This window comes from Fukomys damarensis, unplaced genomic scaffold (genome assembly GCF_012274545.1).
Source record: "Fukomys damarensis isolate Sample0158 unplaced genomic scaffold, DMR_v1.0_HiC HiC_scaffold_25, whole genome shotgun sequence".
NCBI classification, from domain to species: domain Eukaryota; kingdom Metazoa; phylum Chordata; class Mammalia; order Rodentia; family Bathyergidae; genus Fukomys; species Fukomys damarensis.
The window spans coordinates 10,225,169-10,242,167 of NW_022900937.1; the positions used below are offsets into that span (position 1 = coordinate 10,225,169).

Below are 16,999 nucleotides of genomic sequence, written 5' to 3' on the forward strand. Positions count from 1 at the left end.
CATAGATAACCACACATTTTCCTCATAATAATAGGTTTGTTTCTATTCAGATCTAATACATGTTTTTCAAACTAGTGAATCAGTTAAATATCTAAGACTTTCTTTTTGGTAAACAGTAGTATATTTCTGTTATGGAAAGCAGTTTGGCAGAATCTAGTAAATTTAAAAACATGGATACTTGTTACATAGCAGTTTTACTCCTGGGTGTTAATCACCAGAGAAATTTACATAAGGAAGGACACATATTGCTAAAATGTTTAAATTTATAATAGCCTTTTTTGTAATAGAGAAAAATTAGAAGCAAACTAAAAGTAATCAAAAAGGGGACTGGATAGATAAATTGTGCTATGTTTATAAATATTCCAGAGTAGTGTCTTGTATGTACTAGTGCTGCCTTTTGCCAACATACAGTCTTACAGAATGATTGTTAAGCGGATAAAGAAAACAGTATGCTACTACTTACTAAAATTTTAAAACATGCAAAAATGCTATAATGCTATAAGTTAGGCATTGTTTATATGTAATAAAACTATTAAATATATTAAAAATTTAGGATAGTTTTAAAGAATTTTATAGAGGTTTAAATTAGATTGGTAATGTTTTATTGGTTAAGTTGTGGACACATGGATGTTTATTTGCATTTCTATATATCTGAACTAGTTTAGACTTTATTTTTCTAACTTTTATTAATTTTATTGGTATATTTAATCTGGAAATTTGTTTGTATCTGTTGTATGGATTTCATTTATTTCTTATGTTAGGATCTCATCGGGTTCCTCAGCTCCTCTATTTTTATCTGTCTCTTCTCTAGGTTTATTAATCATACCTTGCACTATGGGCACAGTGTCTGCTATTATCTGAGAAATTATTTGTGACTTCATTTTTTCCAGATCCCACCCCCCCTTTTTTTTTTCGGTACCAGGGATCAAACTTGGGACCTTGTGCTTACGAGGCAAGTGGTTGCACCACTGATTTAAATACCTGGCCCTGCAGATCCTCTTTTGTTGACAGTTCAGGGAGTCTAGGTGGTTGAGTATCAGATTGTTCCATCTCTTTTCCCTTTGGGGTTGCCTTATGTGATCTAGAAGTCTGGTTTGGGTATTTGTTTCCTTCCATATCTTCTCATTTCGGCATATGCAGCCTGTTGTGCCTTTATTGAGAGAACTTTTTGCTCACCCAGTGGTCTTTAATTCTCACCAAGCCACCAAGAGACCTTTTCTCTGCTGCTGAATAGTACACCAATTCCTGTGTTAAAACCACTGATGCTATGGGGCGGGCCTCTGACTGAAGATTGTACACCTGTGCACCTGTTTGACGGGTGGGTTTGCCCCACCCTTTGCATTCTGGCCTATCTCTGGCTAGGATCTGCTTTTAGCCTTGCTGGTCTGGACCACACCACTGTTCCCAGGCATCTGTGCACACTCACAAATGCTGTGGGGCTGAGATTGCATCTGTTTCCTGGGTGGGCCTAATCTGGGCCGGTTTGCCCAAGCCCCTGGGGCCAGGGCAGATAGATGCATGGCTGGGTTCTGCCTGTAGCCCTACTGGTCTGGACCACACTGGTGCTCCCTGGAATTTGTAGAAGTATTATTTTTTTGGGGGGGAAATGTCAAAATGTTGATGTTCACAATTCTGTAGAGCTAAACATGGAAGATTTTCCTCCTGCTTGGCAGATGCTATTTTTGTGGATTTTTAATTTTCTATAATGAGAATATGTTAATCATGTTATAGAAAACACTTCTGTATCTTTTTAAAAAGCAACTAATATTTGTCTTAAACAGTTTGAAAAATATACACGTTAAATGGAAAAAAAAAATTTTTTTTTTTTTTTTTTTTGGTAATAGGATCTTGCTGACCTCAGGTAGGCCTCACACTCTAGAGCATCCTACCTTTCAAGTACCTGGGATTATGAATGTGCACCACTGTGCATGGCTTGAAATAACTTTTTTAAATTTCTACTGGGGATGAAACTCACAACCTTGCACTTGCATTTCCACTGAGCTAAATCCCCAACCCCTCTGAACACTTTTTATAGTTAATTTTCTAGTATTCTTTTCTTTAAAATTTACAAAGGTTAAGTATTATTATAATATATACTGTTTCTTTGCTTTTATTTCCTCATCTGTTATTAAAGGGAACATTTTAACATACAAGAATTTCAAAATTACAGGCTGGGCGTGGTGGCTCACGCCTGTAATCTCAGCACTTGGGAGGCTGAGGCAGGAGGATTGCTGTGAGTTCAAGACCAGCCTGGACTACATAGTGAATTCCAGGTCAATCTCAACTACATAGTGAGACCTTGTCTCAAAAAAGTAAAAAAAAATTTTTTTTTTTCAAAATTACTTTAAAATGTGTTGTCACAAGAGCACAGTTTTGCTCATTGATGTTTCTTTTCCATAGTGTATGAATTTAAATAAAGTTATGTTCTTGTGTTTGATTTATTTTAATTGCCATAATACTGTTGATTTATAGTAAAAGATACAAGCTTTAAATTGTGTAAAGTCTCTGAGGCTTAGGGTTTTTTTATGAGGGGGAACTAACACTTAAACTTATTTTTACCTGGTTAGGTGTAGTTAGGCAGGTCTATAAATGAATGTAATGTGTTGTATCATTGTTGTAAAATGTGAGCCCTTTAGGATTTGATGGTGCTAGAGGTAGTTGCAAAAGCTTGTGCTTAGTGCTTTAAACCAGTGAAATAAGTTTGTCTCTTATTGGCAGGCTTTCTTATTACTACTGTTGCTCTATGGAAAAACTGATAAGGTTAAGTAACCAGAATGCTAAAGCATTTTAAATACTTCGTAGCTGAAACCTCTCATCCCTCTGCTCTTTACTGAGTCCTACCTCCTATGTATGCACCAGCCACTGTGTTTGGAGGGATTCAGTTATGAAAATTTCCAACTCTGTGATTGCATTATACCTATCATGATGATAGGTAACCAGCAGGATAATAATACTGGCTGGTATTTACTGTGTGTTTACTATGTGCTTAGAACTTTTTCAGGTCATATATAAACTCATGTAATATTTTTGGAGCCTCCTGTGAGATAACATTATTTTCATCCCTACTTTAGAAATAAGGAAATCAAGACAAGAAAGATTTATTTGCTCCAAGACACACAGCTAGGATGTGGCAAAGATGGAATTCAGATCGACTAGTCTGGCTCTTAGGAATTTCACATCTATCTACTATGCTGTACTGTACTGTCCAATTGTAACAGATAATTATGGCATAATTTAAATGGATAATTGAATAGGCTGTTTCGGTAAGTGTGAGCAGGCCTGGGATAGAAATGCTGACTCTTGTAGGAGCACTGGCTGAGCACACCTGATGTGTTCATGTTGCTGAGAAAGTAAATCTTTATGGAAAAAGCCCCAACCCCTTTTTCAACTTTGGAAAGAATTAGAATATTTAAAACTAGAATCACACAGTGCTTTTCATACTAAGAGATGAAAAGGTAGGTTAGTAAGACCACAGTTCTATTCTGAACTTGGGAAAGTCTTCTCATGGTTATGCTTGTTTACGGGTTGGATGAAATACATTTTTAAGATGAGGTCTTTATTAAAGAATTAAACCTAAGGGTAGTAGTGCATTTCTGTGGTCCCAGCTATTCAGCATGCTGACAAGAGAGGATTACTTGAGTCTCCCAGAGTTTGAGGCCTCTTGGGCAGAATAGCAAGACCTTGTTCTCTACATGTATATACATGCATATATATAATAATTTAATTATAATTATAATTAAATTAAAAATTAACTGAAAGAAAACAAGTGCTTTATTTTTGTGGTACTAGGAATCGAACTCAGGATATTACACATGAGAGTCAAGGACTCTCCTGCTGAATTACATCCTTGGCTTTTAAAAATTTTTTTTGTTCTGTGACAAGGTTTTGCTAAATTGCCCATTCTGGCCTTGAGCTTGTGATCACTCTGCCTCAGCTTCCAGAGTAGCTAAAAGTACAGGTAAAAGCCACCACACTCAGCTTAGGTCTTACATTTTAGAAGTAACAAACCAGAGGAGAGTATTACTATATACTGTAAAGAATGCTAGATTTGTTATAGTGGGGGGGTGTATGTGTATGTGCACATTTGTGCACACTGAGAATTGAACCTAGGGCATGATACGTGCTAGGCAAATGCTGTACCACTGGGCTACACCCCCAGCCCATTTTTACTTTTTTTATTCTGAGACTTTGTCTTTAAGTTGACCTAGCTGGCCTTGAACTTGAGAGCTTCCTGCCTTAGCTTCTCAAATAAGTAACTGTGATTTACAGGTGTGCAGCATTATACCTGGCAGGTTTTATTTGGATTCCTGTGAGAAAAGAAGAGATTTGAGTGATTATATGCTAGATTAGTTTGAATATGGAAGCAACTGCTTTACCATTTTGTGTCTGTTGTGGTAGTATAGCAGAGATTAACATTTCTACATAGCAATAGGGAACATTATGAAATACATTTTATTAAAAGCTTTTATGAAGTGTTGTGTACTCATAGATGAAACTATAAATTTATGAACTAGTAATTTAGGTAGGTTTTAAGTATAGAATTGAACAGTTTTTATAGCCTTTCCATGTATCACCTTTTATTAATAACTTATCAGTTATTAATCTCAAGTGGTTTTCACTATTAATGTGAAGTACAAATAGTTTTTAAAAATGTGTTTGGAAATGTTTTTGTGGTCAGTAGCATAATGTGCTAAAAGCTAGCATACTAGATAATTGTGATAATAATGATTTATCCTCTGTAGTATAAATTGCCTCACACAAGAAAAGTCATTTTTATTGTTATATTCATGATGATATTAATACCAGAATTTAGATCTTAATTAGCTTTGGAGGTTGTTGGATCTCTTTCATTAGTGTGATAACTTTTACAATGCTAGCTTATACGTAAGCCTTTGCACATGCCAGGCCAATGTTCTGCCATCATGCTGCATTCCCAGCACCTAGCATAGTAACTTTCTATCAGTTTAAAATGTGTACTGTGACAGTTTTGTATTTCTAGACCTTACTGCTTTACTTCCTTTATATTCCAAAATTAAAGCAGTATCCATTTGCTAGTCCAACTGACTGATCTGCTTGAGGAAATAAATCAGGTGGTAATTGCTTGGCTTTGTTCTGTCCTTGTCACACAACCACTCCTGTTATGCTTTGTATCTAGATTTCCCTCCAAAGTTTTATTGGGTCATAGGTGGGGCTTTTGGGAGTTGGCTGGATGTAGGATGTGTGCTGCTGGGATCAAGGATGCAATTCTGGGAGTGATTTACAGGTGTGATGCTAGGATTAAGGGTGTGGGTGCTACCTGCTAAGGACCTGGATAACATATAAGAGACAAAAAGAGAGTTGCTAATTGTTGCTTGTTAAATGCTACCTTCTGCCTACTTTGCTTTGCCATGAACTGTTTATCCTGTGTGATGCTGATTGCTGCCAGCTGACTATAGACTGAAACCTCTATAAACTGTGACATACAATAAACCTTTCCTCCTTTAACTTTGTGTGGTATTTTGTCTCAGCAATGAGAAAAGTAAAACATTTTCTTAAGCTTATCATCTTCCTGTTGTGTTCTCCAGCCTGCCTTGGAGGGTTCTGCCTTATTTTTGCCTTGTTCCCTACTGGTTTGTCAGCCCTGTGAGTGCACCAGTGCTCTTCCCTTTGTTTTTGTACTTCCAGCAGTCGTGCTTGGTCTGTAACTATGATAGTTGAGCGATCTGAGGTACAGACTCCCAGTCAGCTAACCCGTTTTTTCATTGAGGCTCTATTTGACAACCACCTTCTAGTTCTCTCTCTCTCTCTCTCTCTCTCTCTCTATGTGTGTGTGTGTGTGTGTGTGTGTGTGTATAGTTTTGTTGCTCTAATGGCTTTGGATTTTTCTATAGCTGTGATACTCATTCTGAATTTATACTGTGCTGGAAACTTACATTGTTTTAATGAGTTTCTTACAAGGATGCAGTAGGGAGGGTACCTAGCTGTTATCCATGTATACTTGTACTTTTCCTCCCTGTATGTAAAGGTGATGTGTATTTCCAAATTTCTTACTAATTAATTTCTTAATCAATCCCTTCATCTGTTTTTTTACAATAAGAATATGAAAGATTGAGGAGCACAGAGCTAGGTATCATCTGTAACTTTTTAGAATTGATCTTTAAATATGTGATTTGTAATTTATTTAAGTGATTGTAAATAATTTTGTAAATATTCATGTTCACTGAAAGTTATCTTTTGCATAAGTAGCACTACTGCTATGTGGAAGCAATGATAAAAGTAATTTCAGTCTTTGAGGTGAGGTTTTGGTATATAGGTATGAAAATATAATAAACATTTGTTAAGTCTAATCACTCTTCCTTCCCCCAGCACCAATTTCATCTGTAGATGATCTGTCCCTTTTTTGCTACTAGAGCAGTAGCTTTTAAAGAAAATTGTATTCATTAAGATGAACCTCTAAGGTGCAGGAAAAATATTTAAATTTCTATTTAATTTTTATGATGAATGTGAAAATTATTCCTTACTAATAATTAGTATGAGGATATATATGTATATATGTGTGTGTGTGTGTGTGTGTATATATATATATATATATATATATATAATCTATGAGTACACATATATTGAGGACCCATATTCAAATCTTGCTGATATGTAAAAAAAAAATTTGTAGATTCCTTATTCTGTGGTGCAGTGTGACGGACCCAGTTTTTAAAAATAAAATTGTCTAGGAATGGTTTATCATAAGGAAAAAAATCTTGTAGTAAATTCTATAATATGTCCTCCAGGATGTGAGTGTATATAGATAAACGACACTATTTATTGTTATTTTTGTATTGGTGTAAGTAAAGTGACTGTCATGTTCTCTGAGCAGTCTGGCTTTTGATTATCATGTTAAATTATAATTTATAAATTTAATGATTGCATGTATGATAATTTGATGACACCACAGATTGATGTAAATTTTAGGGATTTTTAAGAAACTGGCTTAGAAAATAATTTTTGAAAAAATCCTATTTAGTTCTGCAGGGCAAAAAGCTCATTTTATTATACTCAAGAAGAAAAGAGCATAATTTTCATCATTATCATTTTCATGGATTCTGAGCAATGTGCACCTACTTACATTACAATAAGCATTTTCTAGAATAATATTATTTTAGCATGATAAGCAATATTTCAGAGACTGTTTTACAAGTTTTGACATCTTGTGCCTTATAAATGGATGGAAGGTTGGCAGAGAGAATGCACAGATACATACGAGATAGTAGTATGTCATTTAGCTTTTTAACAGTGTTTGTTTTAAGTCTAAAACCAACCTCTATGGAGTTGTCTCTTTTCTAGGAGCCCTTCTATTTTATTATATACCTTTTGTTGCATATAAGTGTGACAGGTTGTGCAGTTACTGTAGAACACCCTTATGGTAATAACCAAGTTGTAAATGTCACTAAGATGATTTTTGAATGTCTGTTGCATGTGCATCGGTGATTCTAAAGTAAATAAAGATGAAATAGATTCATTTGAGAGTTAGTACTCTTATAATACTGGTTTTAAAAGTGAACAGCAGAAGGAGTTGTGTCATGACATCCAGTTGTAACAATTTCAGTTATTTAGCCCTAGGTTTCTAGCCCTCTGGTTGAAATAATGACATGCCTGAAGAGATAGTGGGGCCTCTTTCAAACTTATTCATGTCTATTTTAATATAAGCCTGCACCCTGGATAATGATAAATTTTCAGTGATTTGATGACATTATATTCCCAGGAGATTGGGGGATGCTCTCTGGTTTCTGTGAGCCAGGGCAGCTTTCACTCTTACTTGGCCACTTGTAAATTTTTATCTCTTTGACTGTGGTAGTTTTAAATTGGCAGAGGGGTAGATATCACCTGCAATTTTAATAAATTAGTATCAAAGCCTTGTTTAGAAACAATGACTTTTGAGGTGAATCTGTAAATTGTGTAAGAGAACCAGGACAGGTTTTAATCCTCAGGGATTTTTAAAACTTTATTTCCCCTGCTTTGCTTTTAAAAAACCATGTGTTGACCAATAAAGAGAAACTTAATAACAACTATTGTTAAATAATAGCACTAGCTTTATTGTTTTCGTGGTGTTTGCAACTTCATTTTTTAGACTTTAGAATTTAATTGAGCTATTTTTATTACATGTTTTTCTTTTTGCATTGCTCAGTTTTTGTAAGTGTCTCTTGTTATACTAGTATTAAACATGTATAAACAGACCTTTTTTGTTCCTATGTTTGCCACTTATAAAATGATTTCCAGCATATTGATTGTAAATTATTCTTAATATTTCAGATGCAACTTGTAATTGCCTAACCCTTTGTATAGCATGGGGGCAGAGAAACAGAAAAATAGAGATAAGCATTTTTCCAGTTTATTACAACCAAAAATATTTTTTCTTAGTCCATCCTTTACTTTTTAATGATCCATAGAACTTTCCTTTGGGACGTAATGAGATCTTGGAGATTTTAGTAATAGTTTACAGAATGTTTATAGCCCTTCTCCCATCCAAAGTTCTGATACTTTGAAAACATCGAACTCATAGTGTTTGTTTTCAGAAATGTTTTTCTTTTAATATTTTTTAAAAAGTTTGTGATTTTACTTTAAAATTTTAAGAGGTATGAAAGGTTTTTGAAATAATGAACAAGAAACTTGGTTAGGAAGGACTTTTTTACATTTGTATATTAACTAGCTGAATGTCATTGTATTCAGTTAGCAAGGCTCTAGATAATCTCTTTAATACTCTGGTCTTTTTCCCCCCCAGGGTTTTACAGACAGCCCTCATTACAGTGATCACTTGAATGACAGTCGATTAGGAGCCCATGAAGGCTTGTCCCCAACACCCTTCACGAACTCAAATCTGATGGGTAAGTCTGTGACTGTCTGCAAATAGTCTTCTTAAAGCCTCTGTGGTCAGGGAAGTTGTTTTTATTCCCTTTTCCAAAAGGACACGTAAGTATCTAGAAGGATGTTCCCAAGTATCTGGAGGCCTTTCGGAGATTTCTATCTTCAGCTTGCAGAGCCAGCATCAGCAAGTGGAGGCGAGCGCCATTGTTATGGGTGCTCAAAAGGAATCAGTAATGTTTTAACTGCCAGTTTTTGCAGCGTCTTGTGTTTTCTGGGATAGAAAAGCATTATTTCACGGACATTGTGTTTACTATTTGCCTCAACAGTTGTGTGTATGTGGTAAGGAAAAATGCGACAGAATAGTGATATTAGGCAAATTTTAATCAGACTGGACAGTATTTTTTGATACTATTTGATTAAAACTTCATTGTACCCTTAGATGTTGTACAATTTAAGTTCTTGAGTTAAATTGAGGTTGTTTAAAGTTTTAGTCTGCAAAAATGAAGTACACTTTGAAAGTATGACCTGTAACCTACACCTTTATATTTTAGCAAAGCCTTTATGGTGAGTCATTCTGTCTCTCCCTACCTTTTCTTTTTCAAATGAAAGTTTAAAGTTGTTCAGCCTCAAGCCCAAGTTCTTTTGTTTGCCCCAGCTTGGATGCCTTTTATTAAAAAAAAAAAAAAGGCATTTATTTGATCTTTTTGTAAAACCTAATCCAAAAGAATCTCTGTGGTTCATGGCATTGTTTTTCCTTCTTGCTTAATGCTGTGGCTGAGCACATTACAAAGGTTGGTTTTTTGGGGTGGGGTACTTGGGATTAAATTTGGAACCTTGTACTTATGAGGGAGGCAGCAGAACCACTGAGCTAAACTCCGGGCTACAAAGGTTTTATTTAACCTGTTTTAGTGCTTGTCACTGGCATCATGTAAATATGGAAGGTTTGTGTAATGACATTGATTTCATTACTTTATTTCTTAAAGATGTGACCTACTTGTCCTTTTGAGACACAGCCATGCTAATCTAAGTAGATTATCCAAATCTATAATGTTGATGGTCTATAGATTCTTTATGCTAAATGATTTTGCACTGCACAGTCTGTGTCTCCCTTATCCTCTATAGCATTGAGGAGGCAAAGAGGAAGAGTATGATATTCTAGTGTGGATGTTGCTTAAGGAATTGACAGTTTAAAGGTAGAATCATTGAATATGATCTAAGTTTAAAAAAATAAATCAGCAGTAAAACCTGTGTTTAAAGTCACAGTTTGTTTCAACATAATCACAAATGAAAATTATAGTATGATATTATTCTAGGTAAAAATTATAATTAAATTTAAAATTGTTACTTGGTCAGGGAAATCTTTGTAATTTAGTTTTAGATTTTCTTTTAAGCTTACCATCAAAGTAAAATAGATTAGAAACTTCACATAAATTCCTTTTTACATTATAACTGTTTTCCAAGTAGATTTAAGTTATACTACACATAGTAGGAGAAATTTAAGTCATGTTTCTACTGGTTTGAATTGCATTATGTTTCCTTAATTGAAGCTATTACTCTGAATTTTGAAAAAAATGAGAAATTTCCCTGTTTGCATTTATGTTCTTCATTCTTTTGCTCAAAGAGACTTTTCGGCCCATTGGAATTGCATAATTAGCATAGTTTTGAGCCAAGATGACCATTAAAATTATGGAGCGGGTGTAGGAATTAGTGAAGCCTAGGAGATATTTGTATCTGTGATTAAAAGTATTTCTGTAATTCAGTTTAATGTAATATTTTCTTTTTTAGAGCAGTTATGAGCATATGCTTAGTTTCTCCATTTTCAGATAATTATCGAAATTTCACCTATACCCAACATTAAATCAACATCCAAAATAAGTTTTTATGTAATTCTGATTTGAAAACACATTGATTTGTTCCTTGTTCAAATGGGGAACGGAAAAACAAAAAACAAAAAAACTCCTGTATTCATCTGAACTATCTGCATTCATCTGAACTGCTTTGTATAGTTAGTTAATCAAGTGCACCTATACAGATCATACATTTTCATTGTGAGTTTGAACTACCTAAGTTTTAAATGTTTATTTTTATCTAAAGAGAGAGAAATAACCCTGAAATCATGAAGCAGATATATTCAAAAGAGATTCACTGGTCATTGGCAATGTCTGATTTACCATGCTTCCTTTCCTTTATTTCCAGTAAAAATGATTAAGTGACTTATATCAGTGGAACAACTTACTCTAAGCAATTTGAATAGCTATAGATTGCTTTTGGAGATGAATGTTTCTTAAATTGTAGTGCAGTTCATATAGGAACAAGCGATCCAGCTTTGATATGAGCTGCTGTAATTGAACAGTAGATACCCAACTATATGGGTTTATAGCAGGAGAACAACAATATACAAATTCATTTTTGTGGCTGTTTGATAATTTAAGGAAGTTTCAGTCTGAAAACCTCGTGACAGCTCTGCTGATAGTATATGGCAGTAGTAGAAAGATATGAGCTGTTGACACCTAATTGTCACAACAGGTAACACTTCAGAGTGATCCTGTAAGTGATGAATGCTCACAAACAGTTAAAGCTAATCGGAAAGCAGAAATATTTTATCATTGCTGTCAACATATAAAAATACCATTAAGTGGGGGAGAGATCAGACATCTAGGGAATATTGTTATTTTGAATATTATGTTCAGCCATAATCACATTTGCCTGAAGAAATAGTGGATTATAAAGTGTCGCTGTCTTTTATGATGGTACTTTCAAATAGTCTAATGATTTTATACATTGCAAAAATGAGAAAATTTTTCTAACAAGAGTTGATAATGATTCAGTAATGAATAATTTCCCATGAAAGTACATTTTATGTTCATTTAGATATTTTGAAGTGTTTTATATAGGAAATAAAAAGCTGTTATGCTGGATGAGTTAGTATTTCTATCTGTGAATTCTAGAATTATCTTCTTGATTGTCAGTATGGAGTAAGAGAACAAATCTTAATTTCAAGTGAAGTACATGTATACTTTAGGCACTTCACTTGGCAATTAGTATGAAACAGTTCTGTATTTTATTGTATTAAAACTTGGAACATAGCGATGAATTGGAATAGCATCACCATAGAGCCTTGTGCCTGGTCTCTCCAGGTTTGATTCATTTTTTTCTTCTGGTCCATTCATTAATTACAGTAAAATTAATTTTTCTTTTCCTTTTGGTAACTAGTCATTTCTGTGATTGTAGGGTTGTTCATTAATTGAATGAAGAAATGAGTTATTTCATATAATTGAATGCATTCCATTCAGCACTTCTAGCCTTTTATAATTCAGTTTCCCAATCATACTTACGCAGACACTGGTCTTGAGAGATGACCGTGAAAAAGGTTGCGTAATGAAATATCTTTAGACACTATTGTATATTGTGTTTTTAATTGTTCCCCTTAGAGGTACAGATTGTCCTTTGGTATGTTAAATACACCAAGAAAAGAAAAAAAGGTATTTAACTCTGTGTAGCCAGCTCCATCATGGGGTACGTATGATGCCTTTTTATAGAAAATGCCATTAGCTTTCAGCAATCTAGCTTTTCATGGGACACACACTGGGACGTGCTTATGATTGTTTAAAGAATATAAGAAATACATCAAAAATAAAATAGCACAGTGTTTTTGGAATTGCTATATATATATGTATTTTTAGGGCTCATTTTAGTCATGCTAGCTAATTTAATAGATTGGGTCTATTTGTCCATGTACATTGTTGTAAAAACCTCTAATTATAAGTTGACATATACAAATAGCTGTACTTTTCTTTGTTGCTGAACTCTGTTTGCTCAGTTCTACCCTTCTGTCAGGATTTAAAGGATCACTGTGGTTTCAGTTAGTGTATTTCTGTGTTATTGTGGGTTAAATAGGTTTCTGTGAATTTAAACCCTGGTACACCTTTTTTCCCTCTACATTCAGTATTTCAGGCAACAGAATTTCAATAAAAACTTTCTTATACTTGAAACTACCTGGACTAAAATTTATGGTAAATCCGGAAGTCTCCTAGAGTTACAGAAAAAAGGTAGAATCATCATTTCAGAATGTAAAACAATAAACCTCTGTCCTCAAAAATGTCTGAGTTTGATATACATGAAATTCTTTTGCTAGATGAGGGGAACTGGTGTGGTATAATGTGTGATTTGATATTTCATGAGGACAAGTCTTTCATACTAATTTAATGTTACATTAACCCCAAATCTCATGAAAAGATATACTTATGTATACATCAATCTGCATTCTTGATCTTCGGCTGCTTGGGAACACAAAACATTGGCACTCGAAGGAACTTAAGTGACAGATACCTAGATGTAACTAAAGAAACTGAAGCCAAGAAAAGTGAAGCAACTAGTTAGAAAACATGGTCCTGTCTTGGTTCTTAGTTGAGTCCCTTTCTGCTACTGCCCCCTGTCCTTCCTTCAGTCCCCTTCCTTTACCCATTCACCCATTTATTCTGCTCTTCACTGTATGAAAGTACATGCATGTAAAGCTACAAGATCCCAGTAATGAATGTAATTGTACTGTCTACCTAGAATGTACCAATAAATTAAATTTTTAAAAAAAGTATATATGGTAGAACATAAAAATAAATACTAGTTTATCTTTACAGACTTATAGTGTGGTAGGGGAGGTAAATTAAGAATTTCTAAAATCATTATCCATGGCAGAATGAGCAGTACAAATCCAGTACATTCTTAAAGATATTCATAGAAGATTAAAGTTCAGAGATAGCCATGTTTAATCAGGAAAGGTTTTACAATAGAATAGCATTTCAACCAGTGTTAGGAACTTTTCTGTTACAAAGGACAGAGTAACTGAGACTGGATTAAACATACAGTCATACTTATTGATTTTCATATTCAAAAAAGCTAAGAGCAGATTAATTTGAGGTTTTTGTTATGTTTTTTGCATAGTGGATGCACATTTGAAAGAGTGTCATCACATTTCCTTCTTTTATCTATAAGCATTTATTGAGATAAGGTAAAAACACAAAGAAGCCAGTTGGCCAATATGAAGGGATTTTAAAAATGGAAAAGGGTAGATTTTAAAAATGGGAATGATGTAGTGTTCCAGAATCCTCCCTTCTTTTCTCTCTTCTTTTATATCTTTCACTTCAGTATTTATAAATTTCTTTACATTGTTCTTTCTGGCTACAGTTTTACAAGACACTTTCTTCTTTAATAGTATGGGATGTTTTCTTTCATAGGAACTATGCTTTTTATGTATAATACTCAATTCCTGGTAGTATTTATCTCTTTTCAAGTCCCTATCCAGCCTCAATAGCCTAAAAGCAGCCTTTTCCATGGTAAAAATAACTTTCTACCTCTTCTCCCCCTAACTTTTTTTGGGCAGTGGGTTGAGACCAAGTCTTACTCTGTATTCCAGATGTCCTCAAGCTTGTGATGGCTTCTTTTCTATCCAGTCTGGTAATGACTAGACTACTGATGCCTTGTTTTCCAGAGAACTCCCAGACAGAATTAGTACCTTTTTATCACCAGGTCATTAGTCCTGGTGCAGTACTTACAGAGGTAAACAAAAGATCAGAAAGTATAGGAGGAAATGTTTTTATTTTGCCTTTATTTTGAAAATGAAAGCTAAAATAAGAAAATAGTATTAACAAGGCAAACTATAGTTTATTTATCCACTGGGTCTTAAAGAATGAATTGTTAAATTTGTTTCCCCTCCATTACTGGAGTCTGAACACTCAACCACTGAATGTTACCCACCCCCCAGCCCTAGTGTATTGGGTGGTCATTTATATGTCCATTACTTCACATTTGAATCTTGTTGATTTTTTTCTTGTTATTAACTGACTCAGCTCAGTCAGTCAAATAGTTATTTGAGTAAATAGTTTTGCATTATTTCCTTGTACCTAATAAAATCTTGAGTCTCTTGCATGATACTCAATTTACAGTGGATTTCTTTTGTATTTTCTTTATATTATGGAATATGCAGTAAGAGATTCACCATCATTGCCATTGACTCTGGTTTGAGACAGCCCCACTATCTGTGGGGACTGTTTAGTAGTTGCTGTGTTTTCTGGTCTGGTGAATAATTGTGATGATGAAGCCAGCATTATGTCATAAAGGATTCCTGTAGTTATTAAAAATGAGTACTTACATACTAAAATGTTCCTAGGTGTCTGACTGAAATGGTAATCTAACTTCATGGATCTCAGTTTGAAATGTTGAAAAAATGGTTATACAGACTGGGGGAAAGGTATGAGGTACTCCCCATACCACAAAACTTGGGATCCTGTTTCAAGGAGAAAGTGTAGTACCAGCTTGTTTAGTCATAGTGTTTATGCAAGTTTGAATTAAATGCCAAATAAAAGTCAATTTAAAAAAATTTGAAAGCATATTCTGAATTGCTTTGGCTTAGATTATGCACACAGTAATGCTGGGATGTAGCTCAGTGGTGCCGCCGGCTGCCTCACGAGCTCACGGACCCGAGTTTGATCTCCGAAACCTACCACACACACACACACACACACACACACACACACACACACACACCCTAATTATACACACATTATTGTTGGAAAGTGTTTATTGTGTTCTAACCTTTTGTGTTGCTGTTGTTTAATAACCCTCATATTGTAAGTGACAGCATTCCAAGGACCATTAGATTGAGTTCAGTCTGTCATTTTTGTAATCTTGATCACATCTCAGCTTCTTTTTTTCTTACAAAATTCAGCCTTTGCTTTTCATATGTATTTTTTGTTATTCCTAGTTGGGTTTTGTTGAGTAATGGTGTTATTGGTAACTTTAACCTTTTATGACACTGGAACTTGCTGTCCTACCGATATGTAGGACTTTTTGGAATGTACACACACACACATACACACACATATATATGTGTGTGTGTATATATATATATATATATATATAATCATACTCCTATATTTTATATATGGATTAAGATTGGTTTTCTTGGGAGGGGTTGGCCTTTTTTGAGATAGGGTCTCACTTTGTAGGCCAGGCTGGCCTTGTACTTGTGAAGTGGGTTTAATTTTTACATAATTCTTCTTAAAAAGTGGATTGAAGGGGGCCTGTGCCATGTGGTATGATTTAGTTGTTCCGCAGTCATTCTTGAATTACATACTTGTTTTTCACTTTGAGAAAACCTCTAGAGGATACTTAGACTCCTCAGGTTCCTTGAAATTTCTAGGGAGTCACAATTAAATAGAAGTGAATACAAGGCTGTTTCATAGCAAATTAAATAAATTACTTTATTTAGAGTTTAATAGTAAATTTTATTAACTCTCTTGCGTACTTTTTCTATACTGATTTTTGAGATCAGATATCAACAAGTTTTCTCAAAGAACTAGATGGCAAATAAAAGGTCTGGGGTCCAGAAGATAAAATCAATGTTATTATGTGGGTACTTACATTTTTGTTTCAAAATAGTTCCTATTTGGGACCAAATGTGCTGTAAATAAGAGGATTGGTTAGGTAAGTACTGACTGCATGTCCATGTGCAGTGTATTACGTACCCATTAGTCATGGCCGTAAACACTAAATAATAAAAGGCTAAGTATAGAGAAGCATACAGTAGTTGTTCTGGTTTGTGTTAGAAAAAATATATGCAATAGGGTATCTTGGATTGTAGAGCAGAAAAATTACATTAACGGAAAGAAAACAGTGAAATTCTAATACAGTCTTGGGTTTAATGGTAATGTTCTAATGTTGATATTTTATTTGTGACAAGTGGTCCCTTGTTATTGAAACTAGGGAAACAGGTAGGTGTAAGTATATGAAATTTCTTTTACTAACTGAAAAGTTTCTATAAATTTAAGATTATTCCTAAGTAAAAAGATTAAGGGTCAGTAGAACACTTGCCAAGCAGGTGGCCCAGGTTCAATTTCTACCATCTAAGACAAATGAAAAAAAGTTATTTAAAAAAGTAATACATGCCTTTGTATTTGGGTAGGATATCTCTGAAAGAATATTCAAGAAACTGTTAACAAAGATTCCTTTCTAAGAGTGGAACTTCTGGTAGGCAGAAGAGGGAAAGAAGGCCCAGGGATTTAGCTCAGTGGTAGTACTGCTTGCCTTGCAAGTGCAAGCTGAGAAGTTAAATCAAGTGCAAGCTCACAAGTTCAGTCCCTGGTACCAACAAAAAAAAAAAAAAAAAAAA

The 16,999-nt window shown here is 34.4% G+C and overlaps 1 protein-coding gene across 5 annotated transcripts in view; it reads left to right on the forward strand.

Annotated features, from left to right (window-relative positions):
• Positions 1 to 16,999, forward strand: part of Tcf12 (transcription factor 12) — a 363,012-nt gene that overhangs the window by 166,590 nt on the left and 179,423 nt on the right. For all 5 annotated transcript variants that reach the window (XM_010641272.1, XM_010641271.1, XM_010641273.1 and 2 more), the window contains exon 4: positions 8,753 to 8,855. In XM_010641272.1, the coding sequence (XP_010639574.1) occupies positions 8,753 to 8,855 (103 nt within the window). The remainder of the gene's footprint in view (positions 1 to 8,752; positions 8,856 to 16,999) is intronic.